Source organism: Staurois parvus, unplaced genomic scaffold (assembly GCF_062004578.1).
Source record: "Staurois parvus isolate SC_StPar_1 unplaced genomic scaffold, SC_StPar_1.0 ptg001108l, whole genome shotgun sequence".
In the NCBI taxonomy this organism is placed as follows: Eukaryota; Metazoa; Chordata; class Amphibia; order Anura; family Ranidae; genus Staurois; species Staurois parvus.
Window position 1 is genome coordinate 494,349 of NW_028318904.1, and position 25,314 is coordinate 519,662.

The 25,314-nt window shown below is 48.4% G+C and overlaps 1 protein-coding gene across 1 annotated transcript in view; it reads left to right on the forward strand.

Annotated features, from left to right (window-relative positions):
• The first annotated feature begins 11,994 nt into the window (after nucleotides 1-11,994).
• LOC149440236 (uncharacterized) overlaps nucleotides 11,995-25,314 on the forward strand; it is a 52,744-nt gene continuing 39,424 nt past the window's right edge. The window contains exon 1 of the mRNA XM_089658870.1: nucleotides 11,995-12,128. Within this exon, the coding sequence (XP_089514996.1) occupies nucleotides 12,086-12,128 (43 nt within the window). The 5' untranslated portion in view covers nucleotides 11,995-12,085. The remainder of the gene's footprint in view (nucleotides 12,129-25,314) is intronic.

Genomic DNA, 25,314 nt, shown 5'->3' on the forward strand with positions numbered 1-25,314 from the left:
AGTAATGATCCTCAGCCTGCAGGTGGATGGCTGGAGAGTGCCCGTTCTGCCGCCTGGATGGAGCGGGGGTCAGACAGGAGGTAGTGGGGAGGATGAGGGGGGAGCCGGGCATGTAAGCTGGGCAGGAGGCACAGGGTGCATTCTTTGAAGTGGCAGGATGTCTCCAGTGGCTCAGCTGTCTGGCATGTCATGTTTCAGTTGGGTTGGGAGAAGAACGGCAGAAGGAGCCAGACACCTGCGTGAGACCCTCCTCCTGACCACCGCCATCCCCGTGGTGACCTTGCACCCCCGGCTTATAGGTAAAACTTAGCCCCCCGTGCTTATCCCCCTAACTGGGACTGGAGAAGCCCAACCACCCAACGCTACCTGATGACCTGATGCGGAGGAGATTTTTCTGTGTCCTGTAAAACTGCCCCTTCCTGTCCCACTGCTCCTCTCCTGTCCTGCTGACCCCCTCCTGTCCCACTGCTCCTCTCCTATCCTGCTGACCCCCTCCTGTCCCACTGCCCCTCTCCTGTTCTGCTACCCCTCTCCTGTCCCACTGCCCCTCTCCTGTCCCACTGCCCCTCTCCTGTGCTCCTGCCCCCCTCGTGTCCCACTGCCTCTCCTGTCCTGCTGCCCCCCTCCTGTCCCACTGCCCCTCTCCTGTCCCACTGCCCCCCTCCTGTCCCGCTGCCCCCCTCCTGTGACACTGCCCCCACCGTCCCACTGCCCCTCTCCTGTATTGCTGCCACCTCCTGTCCCAGGAGTAGGACGTGGGATGGAAAAGGAGGAGGACGTGGGATGGAGAAGGAGGACATGGGAGCAGGAGAAGGAGGCGAATGTGGGCTAGAGAAGGAGGGCATGGGATGGAGGAGAAGGAGGATGTAGAATTGAGAAGGAGGACATGGGATAGAGTAAGAGGAGGACTTGGGATGGAGGACATGGGATGGAGGAGGAGGCGGAAGTGGAATAAAGAAGGACATGGGATGGAGGAGAAGGAGGATGTAGGATGGAGAAGGAGGACATGGGATGGAGAAGGAGGACTTGGGATGGAGGACATGGGATGGAGAAGGAGGCGGATGTGGGATAGAGAAGGAGGACGTAGGATGGAGAAGGAGGATATGGGATGGAGAAGGAGGAGGACTTGGGATGGAGGACATGGGATGGAGGAGGAGGAGGACGTGGGATGGAGAAGGAGGACATGGGATGAAGGAGAAGGAAGAAGTGGGATGGAAAAGGAGGAGGATGTGGGATGGAGAAAGAAGGACATGGGATGAAGGAGGAGGTAGACATTGGATAGAGAAGGAGGACGTAGGATGGAGAAGGAGGACATGGTATAGAGAAGGAGGAGGACTTGGGATGGAGGACATGGGATGGAGGAGGAAGCGGACGTGAGATAGAGAAGGAGGACATGGGATGGAGGAGAAGGAGGACATGGGATGGAGGAGAAGGAGGACGTGGGATGGAGGAGAAGGAAGACGTGGGATGGAAAAGGAGGAGGATGTGGGATGGAGAAAGAAGGACATGGGATGAAGGAGGAGGTAGACATTGGATAGAGAAGGAGGACGTAGGATGGAGAAGGAGGACATGGTATAGAGAAGGAGGAGGACTTGGGATGGAGGACATGGGATGGACTAGGAAGCGGACGTGAGATAGAGAAGGAGGACATGGGATGGAGGAGAAGGAGGACGTAGGATGGAGAAGGAGGACATGGGATGGAGGAGGAGGAGGACGAGGGATGGAGGAGGAGGTAGACATTGGATAGAGAAGGAGGATGTAGGATGCAGAAGGAGGACATGGTATAGAGAAGGAGGAGGACTTGGGATGGAGGAGGAAGCGGACGTGAGATAGAGAAGGAGGACATGGGATGGAGGAGGAGGACGTAGGATGATGGAGGAGGACGTGGGATGGAGAAGGAGGAGGACGTGGGACAGAGAAGGAGGACATGGGATGGAGGAGCAGGAGGATGTGGGATGGAGAAGGAGGACATGGGATGGAGGAGGAGGTGGATGTGGGATGGAGAAGGAGGACATGGGTTGGAGGAGGTGGAGGACGTTGGATGGAGGAGAAGTTTACATTACATATGGTAATATAGATTCATTTGTTGTTAATATTTATTTTTGTGACTTTATTCTTCATAAAACATGTAACTATGTAATTTCATGAGATAATTTACGAGGGTGTTTAGGGGCGGGGCAGGGTAGGGGTTGGGTGGGGCAACCGGTGGTGAGTAACTCTTAATGCCTGGCTACTAGCTCAGGACTTTAAACTCTTGACCCTTGTATTATGGGATGGTGCTAGCCGCTATGTTCTTTGACAACCAAAGGAGTCCTAGTTTGTTTTTTTTGTTCTCATTTGTGTTACAAGACTAGTCTCCAGACATTTTGATATCACCTCACGATGTAATATTAGGAGAGAAAATGTAATGTACAGAGGGGACATGACTTCTATAGCTTACTATGGCATAGATCATTGTACAGGGAGCTGAGCAGACACTGCCCTCTAATGTCCAACTGAGGGTACAGCAGGAGCTGTAGTGTGATTCTGTGAAAACAAGTCAGTGCTGCACCACTGCCCTCTAGTGCTCAGTCTGGGGTATTGCACAATCATGTCGGCAACGCCGAAATAAAGGAAAGAGGAAATAGTGTCCAACACAGAACTTATCACACATTTACCAAACTATCGCTGCTCATTGAACTCTGGGCTGTTTATAAATGTTTTCGAACAACTTTCATCCAGGATTCACACATTTCTAATCAAATGGAATTATAAAAATGAAAACAGTGCTACTAAATATTCCACGCTCAGCTGTTAGTGGGATTATAACAAAGTGGAAGCAACTGGGAACAACAGCCACTCAGCCACCAAGTGGTAGGCCACGTCACATGACAGGGCGGGGTCAGCGCATGCTGAAGCGCACAGTGCGCAGAAGTCGCCACCTGTCTGCAGAGTCAATAGCTAAAGACCTCCAAACTTGGTGTGGTCTTCAGATGAGCCCAACAACAGTGCGTAGAGAGCTTCATGGAATGGGTTTCCATGGCCGAGCAGCTGCATCCAAGCCTTCCATCACCAAGTGCAATGCAAAGCGTCGGATGCCGTGGTGTAAAGCATGCTGCCACTGGACTCTAGAGCAGAGGAGACATGTTCTCTGGAGTGACCAATCGCGCTTCTCTGTCCGACAATCCAATGGACGTGTCTGGGTTTGGTGGTTGTCAGGAGAACGGTACTTGCCTGACTTCATTGTGCCAAGTGTAAAGTTTGGTGGAGGGGGGATTATGGTGTGGAGGTAGTTTTTCAGGGGTTGGGCTTGGCCCCCTAGTTCCAGTGAAGGGAACTCTTAAGGCAACATTTTGGACAATTTCATGCTCCCAACTTTGTTGGAAGAGTTTGGGGATGACCCCTTCCTGTTCCAACATGACTGCCCACTAGTGCACAAAGCAAGGTCCATAAAGACATGGAGGAGCCAGTTTGGGGTGGAGGAACTTGACTGTCCTGCACAGAGTCCTGACCTCAACCCCATTTAGCGCATGCTGAAGCGCACAGTGCGCAGAAGTCACCAACTGTCTGCAGAGTCAATAGCTAAAGACCTCCAAACTTGGTGTGGCCTTCAGATGAGCCCAACAACAGTGCGTAGAGAGCTTCATGGAATGGGTTTCCATGGCTGAGCAGCTGCATCCAAGCCTTCCATCACCAAGTGCAATGCAAAGCGTCAAACAATTAACAGTCTCTGTTCACACGTGTGCAATTTCCTGTGCAACAAAGCATAACAGGAAGCATCCTATTACTGTCTATGGTGCCAGTTCACACCTATGCAGCACCCATCTGTATGAGCATTGCAAAGGTGTCGGGGTACTTCATCTGGTGCGATTTTGACCCCCATAGACTTCAATGGGAGGACGTGAAAAACCTATGAAAATGTTGTCGCCCAAGTGCGGCCCCGGCCTTTTACATAGATCATTACACCGAGAGCTGAGCAGACACTGCCACCTATTGTTCACAATGGGGTATAGCGGAGGCTGTAGTACAGAGGAGTTAAAACCTGCAGGGAGCACAGTGGCTAAGTGGTTAGCACCTCTGGCTACCAGCACTAGGGTTGTCGGTTCAAATCCCAACCACGGCACCATTTGCACGTTCCTCCTGTGTCTGTGTTGGGTGTCCTCCAACACTTAAAAGACTCAGTTGATTGGCCCCCAGTATGTGTATGACATGGAAATCGATGGCGCTATATAAATACCTAGAACAAAATAAAAGAAGTCTATGAAAGTGAGTGACATCGCTGCACTGCTGACATCTAGTGTTCCCAGTAGGGCATAGCAAGTATTCTGCGTAAACAAATCAGTGATCCGCTGCTGACATCTAGTGTTCAAACTAGGGCATTGCACAATCTTGCAGACAAAATTTATATGAAAGAGAATTTGTACCCTCAGGACTACCAAACAGCTGCGATTCATCGAATGTTGGACTTTTTATGAACGTTTCCACGTGAGATTTACACAACTTTCATCCAGGATTCACACATGTTGCTGAGGAACCCAAATGTCATGAGAGGGTGGTTCAGGACTGCCGTCTAGCTGGGACCATCTGCCTCCTATTTGATGAATAATAAACCTAAAAGTGTAAAAAAATTGTTAAACCCAACCACTTAAATTTACTTACCCCTCCCCCACCCCAAGATTTTTTTTAAAGCCCCGCATACATACAGTTGTGCTGAAAATACTAGCAGTCAGACATCACTAACCGGATCAATCACTGTTTTTGGTGGAAATGATATTTCTACATGGCAAATAATTTCCTAGCAGGTGTAGTAGAGTCATAGAAATCCAACAGACCCGACAGTCATGACATGCATGCTGCTGATTCTGTGTCATTGAATCACTCATTGAAAGGGGCGTGTTCAAAATAATAGCAGTGTGGAGTTCTATTAGTGAGGTCATTCATTCTTTGATAAACAGTTGGCAATTATTGCCCTTATTTAAGGAAGGAAGGCAGCAAATGTTGGACATGCTGGTTACAGTGCATTTCTCTCTGAAATTCTGAGGAAAATGGGTGGTTCCAGACATTGTTCAGAAGAACAGCGTACCTTGAATAAAAAGTTGATTGGAGAGGGGAAAACATATAAAGAAGTGCAGAAAATGATCGGCTGCTCAGCTAAAATGATCACAAATGCTTTAAAATGGCAACCAAAACCTGAAAGACGTGGAAGAAAGCGAAAAACTACCATTGGAATGGATAGAAGAATAGCCAAAATGGCGCAGACTCAGCCAACAATCAGCTCCAGGAAGATGAAAGAAGGTGTGACGTTCCCTGTGAGGACTCAGCCAACAATCAGCTCCAGGAAGATGAAAGAAGGTGTGACGTTCCCTGTGAGGACTGTTACAATTAGAAGACGCCGATGTGAAGCCAAGCTATCTGCAAGAAGTCCCCGCAAAGTCCCACTGTTGGAAAAAAGACGTGTGCTGAAGAGGTTACCATCTGCCAAAGAGCACATTGACCGGCCTAAAGAGAAATGGGGCAACATTTTGTGGACTGATGGAAGTAAGATTGTTCTTTTTGGGTCTAGTGGGCGGAGACAGTTTGTCAGACGACCCCCAAACACTGAATTCAAGCCACAGTATACTGTGAAGACCGTGAAGCATGGTGGTGCAAGCATCATGATATGGGGATGTTTCTCATACTACGGTGTTGGGCCTATTTATCACATACCAGGGATCATGGATCAGTTTGAATCCATCAGAATACTTGAAGAGGTCATGCTGCCTTATCCTGAAGAGGAAATGCCCTTGAAATGGGTGTTCCAACAAGACAACGACCCCAAACACACCAGTAAACGTGCAACATCTTGGTTCCAGACCAACAAGATGGACGTTATGGAGTGGCCAGCCCAATCCCCGGATCTTCATCCAATAGAAAACTTGTGGGGTGACATCAAAAATGCCGTTTCTGAGGCAAAACCAAGAAATCGAGAAGAACTGTGGAATGTGGTCCAATCATCCTGGGCTGGAATACCTGATCACAGGGGCCAGAAGTTGGGGGACTCCATGCAACACAGATGTACAGCAGTTCTCAGAAACAGTGCGACTACAACCAAATATTCATGAAGTCATTCAAAGGAAAGCAAAATCTTCAAACATTTCTCAGTTTATATAGTGAATGTTGGAGTTTGTAAAGAAGAATACAAACACGGCCATTTTTTTGAACCGTCTAATATTCACTTTTCTTCCATTTTTTTTAGAGGAACAACACAAATTTGATGTATTTTTCTTCATGTTGTGATTTGGAATAGAATGTGTCGTGTTCCCAATGCATTTGTGTGGATGGAAATAAAAGTATTAGAAGGATTTTCAGCTTTAGTCACTTTTTTCATCACACGGCTATTATTTTGAACACAACTGTATATGTACAAACAAAAATACACATGTCGGGGGGGGGGAGGGGGTCTACACACAAAAACGTTGATTGCGGTACGTATGTTACATATCGCCGTGTGCGCCGGAGTGAGACCGATAATTCTAGTCCGGTTAAACCGATGGCCTGTAGGGGGCAGTGATGATAGATATTGGGGAACAAAGTTTGTAGCCATTTCACAGGCGCACGCAATTTTAACCACTTCAGCCTCAGTTCCCTACTCATCCCGGTGAAGGGGTTATACCGGATGCCTGCAGCTATTTTTTCAGCTAGCGATGGGCCCTTTCATTGCTAGAGCCACTTTTGCATATTTTTTGCACAGGCCTGAAGATGACACAACCCTCCCCCCCACCAAACATGATATATTTTCTGAAAGAAGACACCCTAGAGCACGGGTGTCAAACTGGTGGCTCTCCAGCAGGGGCGGACTGACAACTCATGGGGCCCCAAGGCAATAGGGGATCATGGGGCCCCTGTGTCCTTGCCCAAATTCAAAGAAGCCTATGAAAAAGGTACCAAGGGCATCTTATGGGGCCCCCTACTGACCCCAGGCCCTCAGGCAGTGCCCAAGTTTCCAAATGGTCAGTCCGCCCCTGCTTTCCAGCTATTGCCAAACTACTCATGAGGCATTGGAAGGCTGACGGTTACAAGCATGACTCCCAAAGGCAGAGGCATGATGGGACTTGTAGTTTCAAAACAGCTGGAGGGCCGTCAGTTTGACAACCCTGCTCTAGAGAATAAAATAGCGGTAGTTCCAATTTTTGTACGTCGTACGATATTACCGCGAAGGTTTAGGAAACGCAAAATTTCAGGACAAACCACACCAAAGTAATCTTTAGGGCAAATAAATGCAATAAATTACCCACATTGTTGGTAAAACATAAAAGACGAGGTTGTGCCGAGTAAATAGATACCCAACATGCCAAACCTTAAATTTGTGTGCGCCTGTGAAATGGTGACAAACTCAGTCCCCTATATTATCTATAGGTGACGCTTTGAAAGCCCCCTACAGGTCATCGGTATAGTATACGGGTCTGCTGCTAGAATTCTCGCTCTCATCCTGGCATGCGCGGCGATATGTAACATATTGCAAGCGATGTTTTCATATACAACACCCATACGTTTGTATATGTGTATTTGTGGGGGTGGCTCAACATTTTTTTGGGGGGGGGAGGTAATGTGCTTGTGTGTAATTTTATTTTTTTGCAATTAAAAAAAAATTTACTTTTTTTTCATCACACAGGGAACATAAAGTCCCATATGTGATGATTTTTAGGTGACAGGTTCCCTTTAATGAGACATCAGGGTCTCAGGGCAGGGCATTATATATATATATAAAATCACAGTATCTCCCAGAAGTGAGCCCCCCCCCCTCCCCCGGACTGTATACAATGTGTGTGTATATATATATATATATATATATATATATACACAGTATCTCCCAGAAGTGAGTCCCCTCCCCCCCTCACATTGTTGTCAATATTCGATTCTCTCTTTTCATGTGACAACACTGAAGAAATGACACTTTGCTACAATGTGACGTAGTCAGTGTACAGCTTGTATAACATGTGAATTTGCTGTCCCCTCAAAATAACTCAACACACCGCCATTAATGTCTAAACTGCTGGCAACAAAAGTGAGTCCGCCCCTAAGTGACAAGGTCCGAATTGGGCCCAAAGTGTCAATATTTTGTGTGGCCGCCGTTATTTTCTAGCACTGCCTTAACCCTCTTGGACATGGAGGTCACCAGAGCTTCACAGGTTGCCACTGGAGTCCTCTTCCACTCCTCCATGACGTCATCACGTAGCTGGTGGATGTTAGAGACCTTGCGCTCCTCCACCTTCCGTTTGAGGAGGCCCCACAGGTGCTCAATAGGGTTTAGGTCTGGAGACATGCTTGGCCAGTCCATCACCTTTACCCTCAGCTTTTTTAGCAAGGCAGTGGTGGTCTTGGAGGTGTGTTGGGGTCGTTATGTTGGACTACTGCCCTGCGGCCCAGTCTCCGAAGGGAGGGGATCATGCTCTGTTTCAGTATGTCACAGTACATGTTGGCATTCATGGTTCCCTCAATGAACTGTAGCCCCCCCAGTGCCGGCAGTACTCATGCAGCCCCAGACCATGACACTCCCACCACCATGCTTGACTGTAGGCAAGACACACTTGTCTTTGTACTCCTCACCTGGTTGCCGCCAACTTGACGCTTGACACCATCTGAACCAAATACTTTTATCTTGGGGTCATCAGACCACAGGACGTGGTTCCAGTAATCCATGTCCTTAGTCTGTTTGTCTTCAGCAAACTGTTTGCGGCTTTCTTGTGCATCATCTTTAGAAGAGGCTTCCTTCTGGGATGACGGCCATGCAGACCAATTTGATGCAGTGTGTGGCGTATGGTCTGAGCACTGACAGGCTGACCCCCTCCCACCCCTTCACCCTCTGCAGCAATGCTGGCAGCACACATACGTCTATTTCCCAAAAACAACCTCTGGATATGACGCTGAGCACGTGCACTCAACTTCTTTGGTCAACCATGGCAAGGCCTGTTCTGAGTGGAACATGTCCTGTTAAACCGCTGTATGGTCTTGGCCACTGTGCTGCAGCTCAGTTTCAGGGTCTTGGCAATCTTCTTATAGCCTAGGACATCTTTATGTAGAACAACAATTCTTTTGTTCAGACCCTCAGAGGGTTCTTTGCCATGAGGTGCCATATTGAACTTCCAGTGACCAGTATGAGAGAGTGAGAGCGATAACACCAAATGTAACACACCTGATCCCCATGCACACCTGAGACCTTGTAACACCAACCAGTCACATGACACCGGGGAGGGAAAATGGTTATGTGCCATTGCCAGAAAGTTTGCTGTGTCTCCCAGCACAGTTTCAAGAGCATGGAGGAGATTCCAGGAGACAGGCAGTTCCTCTAGGAGGGCTGGACAGGGCCGTAGAAGGTCCTTAACCCATCAGCAGGACCGGTATCTGCTCCTTTGTACAAGGAGGAACAGGATGAGCCCTTCCAGAGCCCTACAAAATGACCTCCAGCAGGCCACTGGTGTGAATGTCTCTGACCAAACAATCAGAAACAGACTTCATGAGGGTGGCCTGAAAGCCCGACATCCTCTAGTGGGCCCTGTGCTCACTGCCCGGCACCATAGAGCTGGATTGGCATTGGCCATTGAACACCAGAATTGGCAGGTCCACCACTGGCACCCTGTGCTTTTCACAGATGAGAGCAGGTTCCCCCTGAGCACATGTGACAGACGTGAAAGGGTCTGGAGAAGCCATGGAGAACGTTCTGCTGCCTGTAACATGGTTCAGCATGACCGATTTGGTGGTGGGCCAGTGATGGTCTGGGGAGGCATATCCATGGAGGGACACACAGACCTCTGCAGGCTAGACAATGGCATGCTGACTACCATTAGGTATGGGGATGAAATCCTTGGACCCATTGTCAGACCCCACGCTGGTGCAGGGGGTCCTGAGTTCCTCCTGGTGCAGTTGGTCCTGGGTTCCTCCTGGTGCAGTTGGTCCTGGGTTCCTCCTGGTGCAGTGGGTCCTGGGTTCCTCCTGGTGCAGGAGGTCCTGGGTTCCTCCTGGTGCAGACAATGCCCGGTCTCATGTGGGGAGAGTATGCAGGCAGTTCCTGGAGGATGAAAGAATTGATACCATTGAAAGGCCTCCATGCTCGCCTAACCTAAATCCAATAGAACACCTCTGGGATGTCATGTTTCGGTCCAAACCTTCTCTGTGCAGCATCCCCCCTTAGCCCCCTCTAATACTCTCCTAAGCCCCCTCTCAATCCACTGATGTGCACTGGAGTCTCAGTTGTCTTGGGACATTGGCTCCCACTGCTGTCAATCACAGCCAGTGAGCCAATGAAAAGAGAGAGGGGGTGGGGCTGAACCACAGCTTCGTGTGTGAATGGACACATGGAGCAGTGGGTGCCCCACAGCAAGCTTCTTGCTGTGGGAGCACCCGACAGGAGGGAGGGGCCAGGAGCACCTGCAAGGGACCTGAGAAGAGAAGATTCCGGGCTGCTGTGTGCAAAACCATCACACAACAGGTAAGTATAGGCATGTTTGTTACTTTTTCTTAAAAAAAAAAAAAAAGATTTTAGGATCACTTTACGCCTTGACATGTTGGGTATCTGTTTACTCGGTGTAACCTCATCTTTTTTACCAAACAATTGGGTATTATACTGTGGTTTTTGTGCGCTAAAATTGACTACAGTGTATTTTTTCTCAAAAAAGTTCACTTCGCAAATACCGTGTGACATAAAAAAATTTAAATTCCAGCACCCTCCATTTTATTCTCTAAGGCCTCTTTTTTTTTTAAAAATGTACAAAATTCTGGGGGGTTTAAGTAGTTTTCTGACAAAAAAATTCTGATTGAGCAAAAAATGCTGATGAGAAGTGTCAGAATTGTCCCGGAGTTGAAGTGGCTGAAGTGACTACGCCTTGACATGTTGGGTATCTGTTTGCTTGGTGTCCCCTCATCTTCTATATTGTACAGACATTGGGTAATATATTGTGGCTGTGCACCCTAAAACTAACTTTAGTGTATTTTGTTCAACTGAAATTTGTCATTGCACTAATATTGTATTCTCTAGGGCACAGGTGTCAAAAACAAGGCCTGAGGGCCAAATCCGGCCCTCCAGACCATTTCATGTGACCCTCAGACTTCTGCTGCAGCTGTGGCACTCCCTCGTCTCCACCTTGTCTCAGCAGTCAACAGAAGAGAGGAGGACAGATCTCCTCCACCAGATCCTGCTCTTCTCCATGCAGCCACAGAGAGGCTCATTTCTGCAACTCTTGATCTCAGCAACTGGCAGCAGAGAGGAGGACAGAACTCCTCCTACAGATCCTGCATGTCTCTGTGCAGCCGCAGCACCCTCTTGTCTCCACCTCCCCTGCAGACTTCAGCAGCTGATTCCAGCCCTCCTTTGGTCCTTCTCCAGACACTGCACTTTCTTCTTCACGGCTCTGCCTCCAGCTTCACTCTAGCAGCAGCACAAGGTAAGGGGGGTGCACTGTGATGTAAGGGGGGTGGGGTGCTCTGGACATCTAGTGTTACAGATACAACTGGACCTTTGAGGGCAACAATATTGCTGATGCGGCCTGCCATGAAATTGAGTTCTAGGGTGTCAGTATATAAGGTTTTAAGTAAACCTCAGGCCTAAAATGATTTTTTTTAAAACGGACGCGAAAAAAAAAATGGCTCTGGCAGCAAAAGGGTCAAAATGAAGAACTTCAAGCAAAAGAAGATGGCGTGGATTTCTGGAGTGAACATTGTCCAGCATAAAGGATTAAGTGTAGATTTGATAATTGCTCTCTATGTATTCCTGGGATCTGAGGTCTGAGGAGGGAGCGGGCAGGAGGGCCCCCTAGGCAGAGGTGTACGGACCATGGAGGGGCCCCATAGGTGGCTACGGCGGTGGTTCCAACTGTGTCCTCTCTTGTTTGTATCCTTCACTTGAGAAAGGCTGTTCTTCGTTCTCAATGACTCCTCCAAAAGGGGAATTGTTTTGTCTTGTTGGTGTGACTCACAGGATCTTTCACAGTTCCTTTGTATATTTTGTAACTCTACCCCCACCGCACATCCTGTGTGGCCGCGGGGTGGTGTATCATGAGATGTTGTGTTCTGGTGGACAGAGTACGTTCTTCTCTCCTAGACGGGTCTACAGACTGATCTCTGAGGGACAACAATGGAGAACCTTCCCTTCCTTTCCCTTGTGCTGTGTGTATCAGGTGAGTCTCCACTCTGATCTCTTCATTGTTCTCGGTTCGGTTAGATTGCAATCTGTGTAAAAAGGAAGAATTTGGGCTTTAGAATGCTACAGTCACAGCACCAAATAATACCAGAACACTGAGGGGTCCAATCTGCTGTTTAGCTTTTTACCAGCCATATGTAATGGTGGATGATGAAGGAATTATATTTTTAGCACAGACTTATATTAGGAGGATTTTTCGACGTTGGCATTACCTAAATTCTACGATCTCTACACTTGGTATGCCAGATCCATCAGCATCGCGTCCAAAATAATTACAACACCTCCTGCGCTCAGAGACCCAGATCCGAAATCAGCGGGTGGAACAATACATGAAAGTTTGTCCAATAGCCGATCAACAGTTGTGCTCAGGGGCGGACTGACCCTTTGGAAACTTGGGCACTGCCCGAGAGCCCAGGGTCAGTAGGGGGCCCCATGAGATGCCCCTGGTACCTTTTTCATAGGCTTTTTTGAGTTTGGGTCAGGACACAGGGGCCCCATGATCCCCTATTGCCCGGGGGCCCCATGAGTTGTCAGTCCACCCCTGGTTGTGCTGCTCAACCAAAAAACCATATAAGTGAAAAACAGAAGAGTGAAGGACTTTAGAGGTGCTTGAATCCCCTCAGGATGAAGATGACTCTAATACATTGGTTTTCTTAAAACATTGTTTATTACATATATCAACATATAAAACATACATATTCTCCCAAAGAGTGAGCCTTTCAGCCTAGTGAGTCCCATAACCCACTATCCAGGGATTAACAGTACCGGACCATCAGTGTGGCAGATGGAGGTCCAGGACGGTGGCCTGATGTATGACCCCGGCGCGTTTCACCAGATTGGCTTCTTCAGGGGTTCAGAAAAAGGGAGATACTGTAGGTAAAGAAGGGATCAGAGTGCAACGTGTTCAAAGAGATATTACATTTATACCAAAACAGAAAAAGAAGTAACATCATAATCAAACTCTGTTACATTGACACAAATCTAAATATTAATGATGTTATGAATCGCCCATGCCAACAGTCGCTCAGACCGACAAGGCTTGGCTCTGAGAGGATGAGAGGAAGGTAAGACAGGGCAGGGCAAAGCCGGGAACCCCCCGGGGGAAGAACCAGGGTACATATAGAGGCATGCACACCACGCTGCCCAAAGAGGTAGAGGTTCCTATGGCGTAGCTATTCTCCTAGGGTTGGAGATAAAAGATATGAATGTCTCCAATAAACATTAACATACAACCACCTCCTGGCCCTTCCAGGTACCCCAGGTGAGACAACCACACCAAAAGCCCATTTTTTGTATTGTTGTACCTCCAAATCATGAGGATAACTGATCTCATAGAGATGCAAAAGGGGTTAATGTAGAGCTTGATGGACCTTAGCAGGATCTTTCAAAAGGTTAGTCCACCCTTCAAAGACAGACCAAAGACCACATTCAGATAAATAGTATCACTCTGTAATAAAACCAGAAAGGTAGATCCACTCAGACCCAGCTCTAATGAACAGAAGTCAAAGCCCCTCATCACACAGTCCAGCTTGTACACCACCAACCTCTATTGCCCTCTCGTGAGCGCCTCTCTACCATATCTCAACATCACAGAAAGGTAGATCCACTCAGACCCAACTCTAATGAATAGAAATCAAAGCCCCTCATCACACAGTCTAGCTTGTGCACCACCAACCTCTATTGCCCTCTCGTGAGCGCCTCTCTACCATATCTCAGCATCACAGAAAGGTAGATCCACTCAGACCCAACTCTACTGAACAGAAGTCAAAGCCCCTCATCACACAGTCCAGCTTGTACACCACCAACCTCTATTGCCCTCTCGTGAGCACCTCTCTACCATATCTCAGCATCACAGAAAGGTAGATCCACTCAGACCCAACTCTAATGAATAGAAATCAAAGCCCCTCATCACACAGTCCAGCTTGTGCACCACCAACCTCTATTGCCCTCTCGTGAGCGCCTCTCTACCATATCTCAGCATCACAGAAAGGTAGATCCACTCAGACCCAGCTCTAATGAATAGAAGTCAAAGCCCCTCATCACACAGTCCAGCTTGTGCACCACCAACCTCTATTGCCCTCTCGTGAGCGCTTCTCTACCATATCTCAGCATCACAGAAAGGTAGATCCACTCAGACCCAACTCTACTGAACAGAAGTCAAAGCCCCTCATCACACAGTCCAGCTTGTACACCACCAACCTCTATTGCCCTCTCGTGAGCACCTCTCTACCATATCTCAGCATCACAGAAAGGTAGATCCACTCAGACCCAACTCTAATGAATAGAAATCAAAGCCCCTCATCACACAGTCCAGCTTGTGCACCACCAACCTCTGTTGCCCTCTCGTGAGCGCCTCTCTACCATATCTCAGCATCACAGAAAGGTAGATCCACTCAGACCCAGCTCTAATGAATAGAAGTCAAAGCCCCTCATCACACAGTCCAGCTTGTGCACCACCATCCTCTATTGCCCTCTCGTGAGCGCCTCTCTACCATATCTCAGCATCACAGAAAGGTAGATCCACTCAGACCCAGCTCTAATGAATAGAAGTCAAAGCCCCTCATCACACAGTCCAGCTTGTGCACCACCAACCTTTATTGCCCTCTCGTGAGCACCTCTCTACCATATCTCAGCATCACAGAAAGGTATCTCCACTCATTCTGAGCTCGAATGAATGGAAGTCAAAGCCCCTCATCACACAGTCCAGCTTGTACACCACCAACCTCTATTGCCCTCTCGTAAGAGTCTCTCTACCATATCTCAGCATCACAGAAAGGTAGATCCACTCAGACCCAACTCTAATGAATAGAAGTCAAAGCCCCTCATCACACAGTCCAGCTTGTACACCACCAACCTCTATTGCCCTCTTGTAAGCACCTCTCTACTATATCTCAGCATCACAGAAAGGTGACGCCTAACCTGTGTTATATAAGGGACAAAATTGGGTTCCTCCTCCCCTCGTGGCAAACCACGCTGATTCCGATGTATAACACCAAAAAAAGATCATATCGGTGTGTAGAGATATGCCTCCGCGCATGCACCCCATGAAGAGGTGGCGGGGCAGGTCAAACCGCCCCAACCTCCATAAAGGAGGGCAGACACCCACCACAGGACCCCTTCCATCTCCTCCATGAAGACAACTAATGCAAGGACTGGCAAGCCCCAAAAAGGGAGCCGCCCAGAGGAGGTGGGGCAACATGATCCCCACCCCGCCAAGAATCCTCTTTACAGCCCAGCATCAATGGGAAGAACTACAATTTGAAGTTCACTATGAGGTGTGACAAGAGGTGGGTCACTTTTTTGGATATTCAGATTCTAGTTGATGGAGATGGTTATTTAATGTCAGATCTGTATCGTAAACCATCATCGGCTAACACGATCCTTCATGCTACCAGTGCCCGTCCGGCATCCCTCATAGAGAGTATTCCATATGGTCAGTATCTGAGAGGAGGAGTTTATTGTTCAGGCCAATGCATTACAGAAACGTCTGTTACAAAGGGGGTATAGTACAAAATGCCTCAAGAGGGCATATGAAAAAGCTCAATCTAGATTGCGAGATTCCCGAATTCACGCCTCTAGAAAAACCTCTCAGGTTAAGACAACACGCGTTATTACGCGCTTTTCCCAACATCATACATCAGTATCCCATATTTTAAATCAGCACTGGCATCCTCTAAGAGAAGACCTGGTGGTAGCTAAATATGTTAATGATAGGCCTCAACTGACCTTTAGAAGGGCCAGGTCCCTTAACCACTTCCCATCCGGCCCATGTAGATAAACGGCCGGACAGGAGCAGTGCTGGAACGGGTTGATATTTATAAATGACGTCTGCATTTACTGCCTGTGCGTGCTCCCTGGGAGCCGGAGGACACAGCGGAACACTGATCGCTGTACGGGACCTCTGTGTGAGGTCGCGATCATGTAATCCCTGATTGGCCAATCAGTGATCACATGAATAGTAGTAAGCAAGACGTCACTTCCTGACATCATGGCTTACTACCAGGGGTGGAATGACAACTTATGGGGCCCCCGGGCAATGGGGGGTCATGGGGCCCTTGTGTCCTTGCCCAAACTCAAAAAAGCCTATGAAAAAGGTACCAGGGGCATCTCATGGGGCCCCCTACTGACCGTGGGCCCTCGGGCGGTGCCCGAGTTTCAAAATGGTCAGTCCGCCCCTGCTGATTATGTGTGAAATCTGTGAATGATCACAGAGATCACATGGTACAGGGCTATTCACAACAGCCTGGTACCATGTGACAAGCTGTGACCAATCACAGCTCTCACAGTATTTCTCAATGGCTGCAGGAATGCAGCCAGAGAGAAGGAGAAATGATTGCTTACAGCCTTTATGGCTGTAAAAGCAATCAGTGTAAAAAAAAGAAAAAAAAATCTTCATCACCCCCCACAAGTAGAACGGTGTCACTATGGTAACACTGTACTGCTAGGGTGACAGTATGTAAAAATAAATAATATAAAAAAATAAAATAAATATGTAAAACAAATGTTTGAAAAATTATTTTTGGTTATAAACTAATATGGGTTATTTTTTTTGTACTAAATAGATAGCTGAATACATTTTGGCCAAGATTTATGAAGAAGGATTATTTATTTGCAAACTTTTATAAGAAAAACTCTTTTTTTTGCAAAATGTTTGGACTTTTTCATTTTTATAGCAAAAAAAAAAAATCCCAGCTGTGAATAAATACCAGCAAAATAAAGTTGTATCTGTCTAAAAAAATTCCAAAAAAATTCATATGGGTACAATGTTTCAAAGTGCGACAGCGCTGGAAGCTAAAAATTGGCCTGGACAGGAAGGGGAGTGTTCGGACTGGAAGGGGGATGAAAGTGTTCGGACTGGAAGGGGGATGAAAGTGTTCGGACTGGAAGGGGGATGAAAGTGTTCGGACTGGAAGGGGGATGAAAGTGTCCGGACTGGAAGGAGGGAAAAGTGTCCGGACTGGAAGGGGGGGAAAGTGTCCGGACTGGAAGGGGATGAAAGTGTCCGGACTGGAAGGGGGTGAAAGTGTCCGGACTGGAAGGGGGGGAAAGTGTCCGGACTGGAAGGGGATGAAAGTGTCCGGACTGGAAGGGGGTGAAAGTGTCCGGACTGGAAGGGGGGGAAAGTGTCCGGACTGGAAGGGGGGGGAAAGTGTCCGGACTGGAAGGGGATGAAAGTGTCCGGACTGGAAGGGGATGAAAGTGTCCAGACTGGAAGGGGATGAAAGTGTCCGGACTGGAAGGGGATGAAAGTGTCCGGACTGGAAGGGGATGAAAGTGTCCGGACTGGAAGGGGGTGAAAGTGTCCGGACTGGAAGGGGGTGAAAGTGTCCGGACTGGAAGGGGGGGAAAGTGTCCGGACTGGAAGGGGGGGAAAGTGTCCGGACTGGAAGGGGATGAAAGTGTCCGGACTGGAAGGGGGTGAAAGTGTCCGGACTGGAAGGGGGGAAAAGTGTCCGGACTGGAAGGGGGGAAAAGTGTCCGGACTGGAAGGGGGGAAAAGTGTCCGGACTGGAAGGGGGGGAAAGTGTCCGGACTGGAAGGGAGGGAAGTGTCCGGACTGGAAGGGGGGGAAAGTGTTCGGACTGGAAGGGGATGAAAGTGTTCGGACTGGAAGGGGGTGAAAGTGTCCGGACTGGAAGGGGGGTGAAAGTGTCCAGACTGGAAGCGGGTGAAAGTGTCCGGACTGGAAGGGGGGAAAGTGTCCGGACCGGAAGGGGGGGAAAGTGTCCGGACCGGAAGGGGGGGAAAGTGTCCGGACCAGAAAGGGGTGAAAGTGTCTGGACCAGGAAGGGGATGAAAGTGTCCGGACCAGGAAGGGGGTGAAAGTGTCCGGACTGGAAGGGGGGGAAAGTGTCCGGACTGGAAGGGGGGGAAAGTGTCCGGACTGGAAGGGGATGAAAGTGTCCGGACTGGAAGGGGATGAAAGTGTCCGGACTGGAAGGGGATGAAAGTGTCCGGACTGGAAGGGGATGAAAGTGTCCGGACTGGAAGGGGATGAAAGTGTCCGGACTGGAAGGGGGGGAAAGTGTTCGGACTGGAAGGGGATGAAAGTGTCCGGACTGGAAGGGGGTGAAAGTGTCCGGACTGGAAGGGGGTGAAAGTGTCCGGACTGGAAGCGGGTGAAAGTGTCCAGACTGGAAGCGGGTGAAAGTGTCCGGACTGGAAGGGGGGGAAAGTGTCCGGACCGGAAGGGGGGGAAAGTGTCTGGACCGGAAAGGGGTGAAAGTGTCTGGACCGGAAGGGGATGAAAGTGTCCGGACTGGAAGGGGGTGAAAGTGTCCGGACTGGAAGGGGAGGAAAGTTTCCGGACTGGAAGGGGGGGAAAGTGTCCGGACTGGAAGGGGGTGCAAGTGTCCGCACTGGAAGGGGGGGAAAGCGTCCGGACTGGAAGGGGGGGAAAGTGTTCGGACTGGAAGGGGGTGAAAGTGTCCGGACTGGAAGGGGGGTGAAAGTGTCCGGACTGGAAGCGGGTGAAAGTGTCCGGACTGGAAGGGGGGGGAAGTGTCCGGACTGGAAGGGGGGGAAGTGTCCGGACTGGAAGGGGGGAAAGTGTCCGGACTGGAAGGGGGGAAAGTGTCCGGACTGGAAGGGGGGAAAGTGTCCGGACTGGAAGGGGGGAAAGTGTCCGGACCGGAAGGGGGGGAAAGTGTCCAGGCCGGAAGGGGGGGAAAGTGTCTGGACCAGAAAGGGGTGAAAGTGTCTGGACTGGAAGGGGTGAAAGTGTCTGGACTGGAAGGGGATGAAAGTGTCCGGACTGGAAGGGGGGGAAAGTGTCCGGACTGGAAGGGGGGAAAGTGTCCGGACTGGAAGGGGGAGGAAAGTTTCCGGACTGGAAGGGGAGAAAAGTGTTCGGACTGGAAGGGGGGGAAAGTGTCCGGACTGGAAGGGGGGGAAAGTGTCCGGACTGGAAGGGGAGGAAAGTTTCCGGACTGGAAGGGGGGGAAAGTGTCCGGACTGGAAGTGGTTAAAGATGATCCGATGCATAGCCATTAGCAAACTAAGGCACCCCCAGCCATGATACGTAGGGGTACATTTCCATGTGGACGATGTGAATTCTGTCCTTGGATTCATGCAGGAAGAAGTGCTTCTTTACCCAATGGTAAAATCTGGGCCCCACAATATCCTACCCATTGTCAGCCGGTGGGAGTGGTTTACTGTATGCAATGTTGCTGTGCACCATTCTACATGGGCAAAACAAAAAGGTAAAATGGTCACATTGGTCAGTAAACATGTAGGCCTTTATCATAACTTCAGTCATGGATGCGATCAAATGTTTTGCCCTGGAACATGTCCCCCACTCCCTGCGAGGGGGGAACATTGATAGCCATCTCCTCCAGTTGGAAACCAAATGGATTTTCCAGCTTGAGGCTACTAAATCATTGAAGCTGAGTGAAAACATTCATTTTAAGCCTTTTTTTTGTAGAATTCGACATCTTCTGAGACGTGGGGGAACCACTACTTCCTGCCCGCAGGATCTGTCTGCCAGATTTCATTTAATCCTGACAATGTCTTTTTCTTCCCTTTTTTGCTGTGTTGGGTTTTCTCTCTTGTACACATGATGTATATATCTTTATGGTGATGTTTATTTAAGGAGAATCTACTAAGAGACTTCTGGTGTTGGGGGGACATGGATGCTGACCGTTGCCGGATCGATGGGGGGCCTGGGAGGATGATGGGATAGAGCAAGGAGGGGGGAGTACCGTTGTTGTGATGGGGGAGTGGGGACCCATTGGGGGGTCCCAGTCAGGGGCAGACCGACAACTCCTGGGGCCCCCAGACAATAGGGGATCATGGGGCCCCTGTGTCCTTGCCCACACTCAAACCACTCCCAAAAAAGTCTATGAAAGGTGCCAGGGGCATCTCATGGGTCCCCTACTGACCCCGGGCCCTCGGTCAGTGCCCAAGTGTCCGAATGGTCAGTCCGCCCCTGGTCCTAGTTGGCTGCTTTTGGGGGTGTCTGCACATTAGGAGATATGTGAATCACTCTCCCGATTTTGATGAATGAAGACTTTCATTTTTGTCTATATTGTGATGGATTTGAATCCTTTTGAGACATAGCCTCTTGAAGTATCCATGCTTGATCATGCTTGATGAACGTAAGTCTAAGTAGTGCTCTAGTATGTAAAAATGGAGATTCTTATTCTCAAGCCACATTTTGCATTTATGTCCACTACATGTTGTGATGTTCGATTGGTTTGGGCATCGATGCTGGGCTGTGGAGAGGATTCTTGGCAGGGCGGGGATCATGTTGCCCCACCTCCTTTGGACGGCTCCCTTTTTGGGGCTCGCATTAGTTGTCTTCATGGCGCAGATGGGAGGGGTCCTATGGTGGGTGTCTACCCTTCTTTATGGAGGTTGGGGCGGTTCGCCCAGCCCCACCACCTCTGCGCATGTGAGTCATCATGGGGTGCATGCGTGGAGGCATATCTCCACACGCTGATATGCTCTTTTCCAGTGTTATATACCGTAATCGGCGTGGTTTGCCACGAGGGGAGGAAGAACCCAATTTTGTCCCTTATATAACACAGATCGGGTGTCACCTTTCTGTGATGCTGAGATATGGTAGAGAGGTACTTACAAGAGGGCAATAGAGGTTGGTGGTGTACAAGCTGGACTGTGTGATGAGGGGCTTTGACTTCTGTTCATTAGAGTTGGGTCTGAGTGGATCTACCTTTGTCTGATGCTGAGATATGGTAGAGAGGCACTAACGAGAGGGCAATAGAGGTTTGTCTCCATCTCCCGTCTGATCAATGTTTATAAACAATGTTACTTTGTATCTCTCTATCTCCCGTCTGATCGATGTTTATAAACAATGTTACTTTGTATCTCTCCATCTCCTGTCTGATCGATGTTTATAAACAATGTTACTTTGTATTTATCTCCCGTCTGATGTTTATAAACAATGTTACTTTGTATTTCTCTATCTCCCGTCTGATCGATGTTTATAAGCAATGTTACTTTGTATCTCTCCGTCTCCCATCTGATCGATGTTTATAAACAATGTTACTTTGTATCTCTCTATCTCCCATCTGATCAATGTTTATAAACAATGTTACTTTGTATCTCTCTATTCCCCGTCTGATTGATGTTCATAAACAATACAATGAAACAAAAATATTTTGGCTTGGGTAGCGAATAAATAGATGTTTAATTTTAAACTCTCTTTTAGCATCAATGACCATAAGTCATTGATGCCTAGATGCCCAGCCCACATTTAGCTGGTTGGCATGTGATATACTTTTTTAACAACTAACACACACACACACACACACACACTTTTTTATTTTTAACTATAGGCTGCCAAATTATCAAAAAAGTGCTACTATTTGTCAGCCTATAGTTAAAAAGAAAAAAAAAGTTAAACATCCATTTATCAGCTACCCCAGCCAACATATTTTTGATAGACAGAGGTACTAATGAGCTGGGGATCTGCTGAACAGAGGTACTAATGAGCTGGGGATCTGCTGTGCAGAGGTACTAATGAGCTGGGGATCTGCTGTGCAGAGGTACTAATGAGCTGGGAATCTGCTGAACAGAGGTACTAATGAGCTGGGGATCTGCTAAACAGAGGTACTAATGAGCTGGGGATCTGCTGTGCAGAGGTACTAATGAGCTGGGAATCTGCTGAACAGAGGTACTAATGAGCTGGGGATTTGCTGATCAGAGGTACTAATGAGCTGGGGATTTGCTGATCAGAGGTACTAATGAGCTGGGGATTTGCTGATCAGAGGTACTAATGAGCTGGGGATCTGCTGAGCAGAGGTACTAATAAGCTGGGGACCTGCCGAACAGAGGTACTAATGAGCTGGGGATCTGCTGAACAGAGGTACTAATGAGCTTGGGATTTGCTGATCAGAGGTACTAATGAGCTGGGAATCTGCTAAACAGAGGTACTAATGAGCTGGGGATCAGCTGAACAGAGGTAGTAATGAGCTGGGGATCTGCCGAACAGAGGTACTAATGAGCTGGGGATCTGCTGAACAGAGGTACTAATGAGCTGGGGATCTGCTGAACAGAGGTACTAATGAGCTGGGGATCTGCTGAACAGAGGTACTAATGAGCTGGGGATCTGCCGAACAGAGGTACTAATGAGCTGGGGATCTGCTGAACAGAGGTACTAATGAGCTGGGGATCTGCCGAACAGAGGTACTAATGAGCTGGGGATCTGCTGAACAGAGGTACTAATGAGCTGGGGATCTGCCGAACAGAGGTACTAATGAGCTGGGGATCTGCTGAACAGAGGTACTAATGAGCTGGGGTTCTTCTGAGTGGGGGGTACTAATGAGCCGGGGATCTGCTAACCCTCCTGACCTCAACCCCATAGAACACCTTTGGGATGAATTAGAGCGGAGACTGCGAGCCAGGCCCCCTCCCCCGACATCAGTGCCTGACCTGACAAATGTGCTTCTGGAAGAATGGTCCAACCTTCCCATAGACACCCTCCTAAACCTTGTGGACGGCCTTCCCAGAAGAGGTGAAGCTGTTATAGCTGCAAAGGGCGGGGCCAACTCAATATTGAACCCTACGGACTAAGACTGGGAGGCCATTAACCACATGCCACCCAGCCACTGTAGAAACACGGTGGCAGGGTGGCACGGCTGGGCAAAACCACGTTTTAAAATGTGTGTTTGCAAAACAGGTAGGGGGCGTGCGCGAGGCGTGCCACCGCCCTACCTGTCCCGCTGATCACAGCTGCGGTTGTCAGTCGCCGGGTCACAGCCAGTCGTTACCAGCTGTGTCCCGCCGAATAGCGGCAATCATTGACAGAAAGCAGGGCTGCAGCTGCACAGAAAGTCAGTTCCCTGTCAGCTCCTGACATGCTGAGCCGGAGAGAAGAGTTTATCTCTCCCGATCAGCGTGTCCTCGCGTGCAGTACACACCCCCACCCCCTAGTAAAACACTCCCCTCACACAGTTAACCCTTTCAGTAAATAAAAGTTAACCCCTTCCTCCCCAGTGCCATTATTGCAGTGTCAGTGTTTTTTTTTTTGCACTGATCACTGTATTGGTGTCACTGGGGATGTCCGTGACCCCAAGTCAGTTCCCCCCAATGTCAGAATGTCCGCCGCAGTCCCGCCATAAGTCACTGATCACCGCCATAAGTCATTGATCACCGTCATAAGTTACTGATCACCGCCATAAGTCACTGATCACCGCCATAAGTCGCTGATCGCCGCCATAAGTTACTGATCGCCGCCATAAGTCCCTGATCGCTGCCATAAGTCACTGATTGCCGCCATAAGTCACTGATTGCCGCCATAAGTCCCTGATCACCGCCATAAGTCACTGATCACCGCCATAAGTCACTGATCACCGCCATAAGTCCCTGATCACTGCCATAAGTCACTGATCGCCGCCATAAGTCACTGATCGCCGCCATAAGTCACTGATCGCCGCCATTATTAGTATAAAAAATAATTAAAAATCCCAGTATCTTTCCCGCCATTTGTAAACGCTATAACTTTCACGTAAACCAATTAATTTACACGTATTGGGGTTTTTTTTTAGCAAAGACAAGGAGCAGAATGCATTTTGGCCGAAATTTATGATGAAATTTGATTTTGAAATTTTTTTTTACTGGACATGTTTTATAGCAAAAGGTCCAAAATATTGTTTTTTTTTCCCTCAAAATTGTCAGGCTTTTTTTATAGCGCAAAAAATCAAAAACACACAGGCGATCAAATACCACCAAAAGAAAGCTCAATTTGTGGGAAAAAAGTTACATACATTTCCTTTATGTACCGTATTGCATGACCGCGCAATTGTCCGTTAAACTAGCGCAGCGCTGTATAGCAGAAAAATGGTGTAAATTGCGGTATCTATCCCATAGTTTGTAGACGCTATAACTTCACACAAAGCAATCAATATACACTTATTGGGATTTTTTTCACCAAAAACATGGAGCAGAATACATTTTGGCCTAAATTTATAACCAACTTTGAGTTTACTATATATGTTTTATAGCTGAAAGTAAAAAATATAGTTTTTCTTCAAAATTTTTGGTCTTTTTTTGTTTATAGCGTGAAAAATAAAAAGCGCACAGGTGATCGAATACCACCGAAAGAAAGCTCTATTTGTGTGAAAAAAAGGACGTAAATTTTGTTTGGGTGCAGCATTGCATGACCGCGCAATTATCAGTTGAATTAGTGCAGCGCCGAGTAGCAAAAAGAGGCGTGGTCATCAAGAGGGGTCAATCCTCAGGAGGGCAAGTGGTTAAAGTTAATGTGCATGGAAAGGCCGGCGGCCCAATACTTTTGGTAATATAGTGTATATTTTTTAGATAGAAAGGCTAAGTAGCAGCCTGGACATGAGTTAGCAAGATCAAATTTAGGTCAGGGCTGAGAGCTCTGCAGATCAGTTCCCTGATACCACCCCTTGATCTATAGAATTGGAAAAGTCTCTAGGACTCAGTGGGTGGGGGTCAGGAGGGGCTGATTTTCATACTTAAGGGATACTGACCAATCCCCAAGAAGGAGGCTTGGCATGAGGTCAGGACAGGCCTTAAGTATGACTGAACCTGCAGGAGAATTTAGGTGGAAGATTGAGAGTGACAGGCTGGAATGCAGGAGCTTGGGAGGGGGCCCAGTGGGAAGAGGCCTACCTCCAGGCTGAAGTGGAAAGGAGGACCTCTCAACAACCTCAGTAGTCCCGTGAGAGAGGACCACTTGTACAGTAGGGAAGGAGTCAGCCCAGCAGAAGGCCTAAAGGCAGCCACCAACCCAACAAGCTCACAGGAGAGGAAGAGTAAGTACTCTTACACCCCCTGTGCCGGATAAGGGAAAGGGCATTTGGGTGGGAAATCTGACTAGCCCCATCTGGGACTGTTTGATCTAAAGAGACAGATTTTGGGTCCCCTTGCGCAGGGGTTTACCCAGTACAGCTGGATGAGGAGAGGATTCATCTGGGGTCTGGGGTGGTACATCAGGAAAGACTGGAGAGCTCTCCAGGAAGAAAAATCTTTTTTTTGTATAGATCCCATAGTTTGTAAGGAGTAGTCCTCAGTTAAAGTTCCCTTGGGCATCCCATACACCTCTTGACCCTATCCGTGTTCATTACCACTAATAAAAATCTAAAAACCAAGCTCAAAGACTATTTACTGTCTCCAGAATGCAAGTCGGTGAAAAATGCATGTTGCCTGGCTGTGAAGGACTATAGGGGGACCCA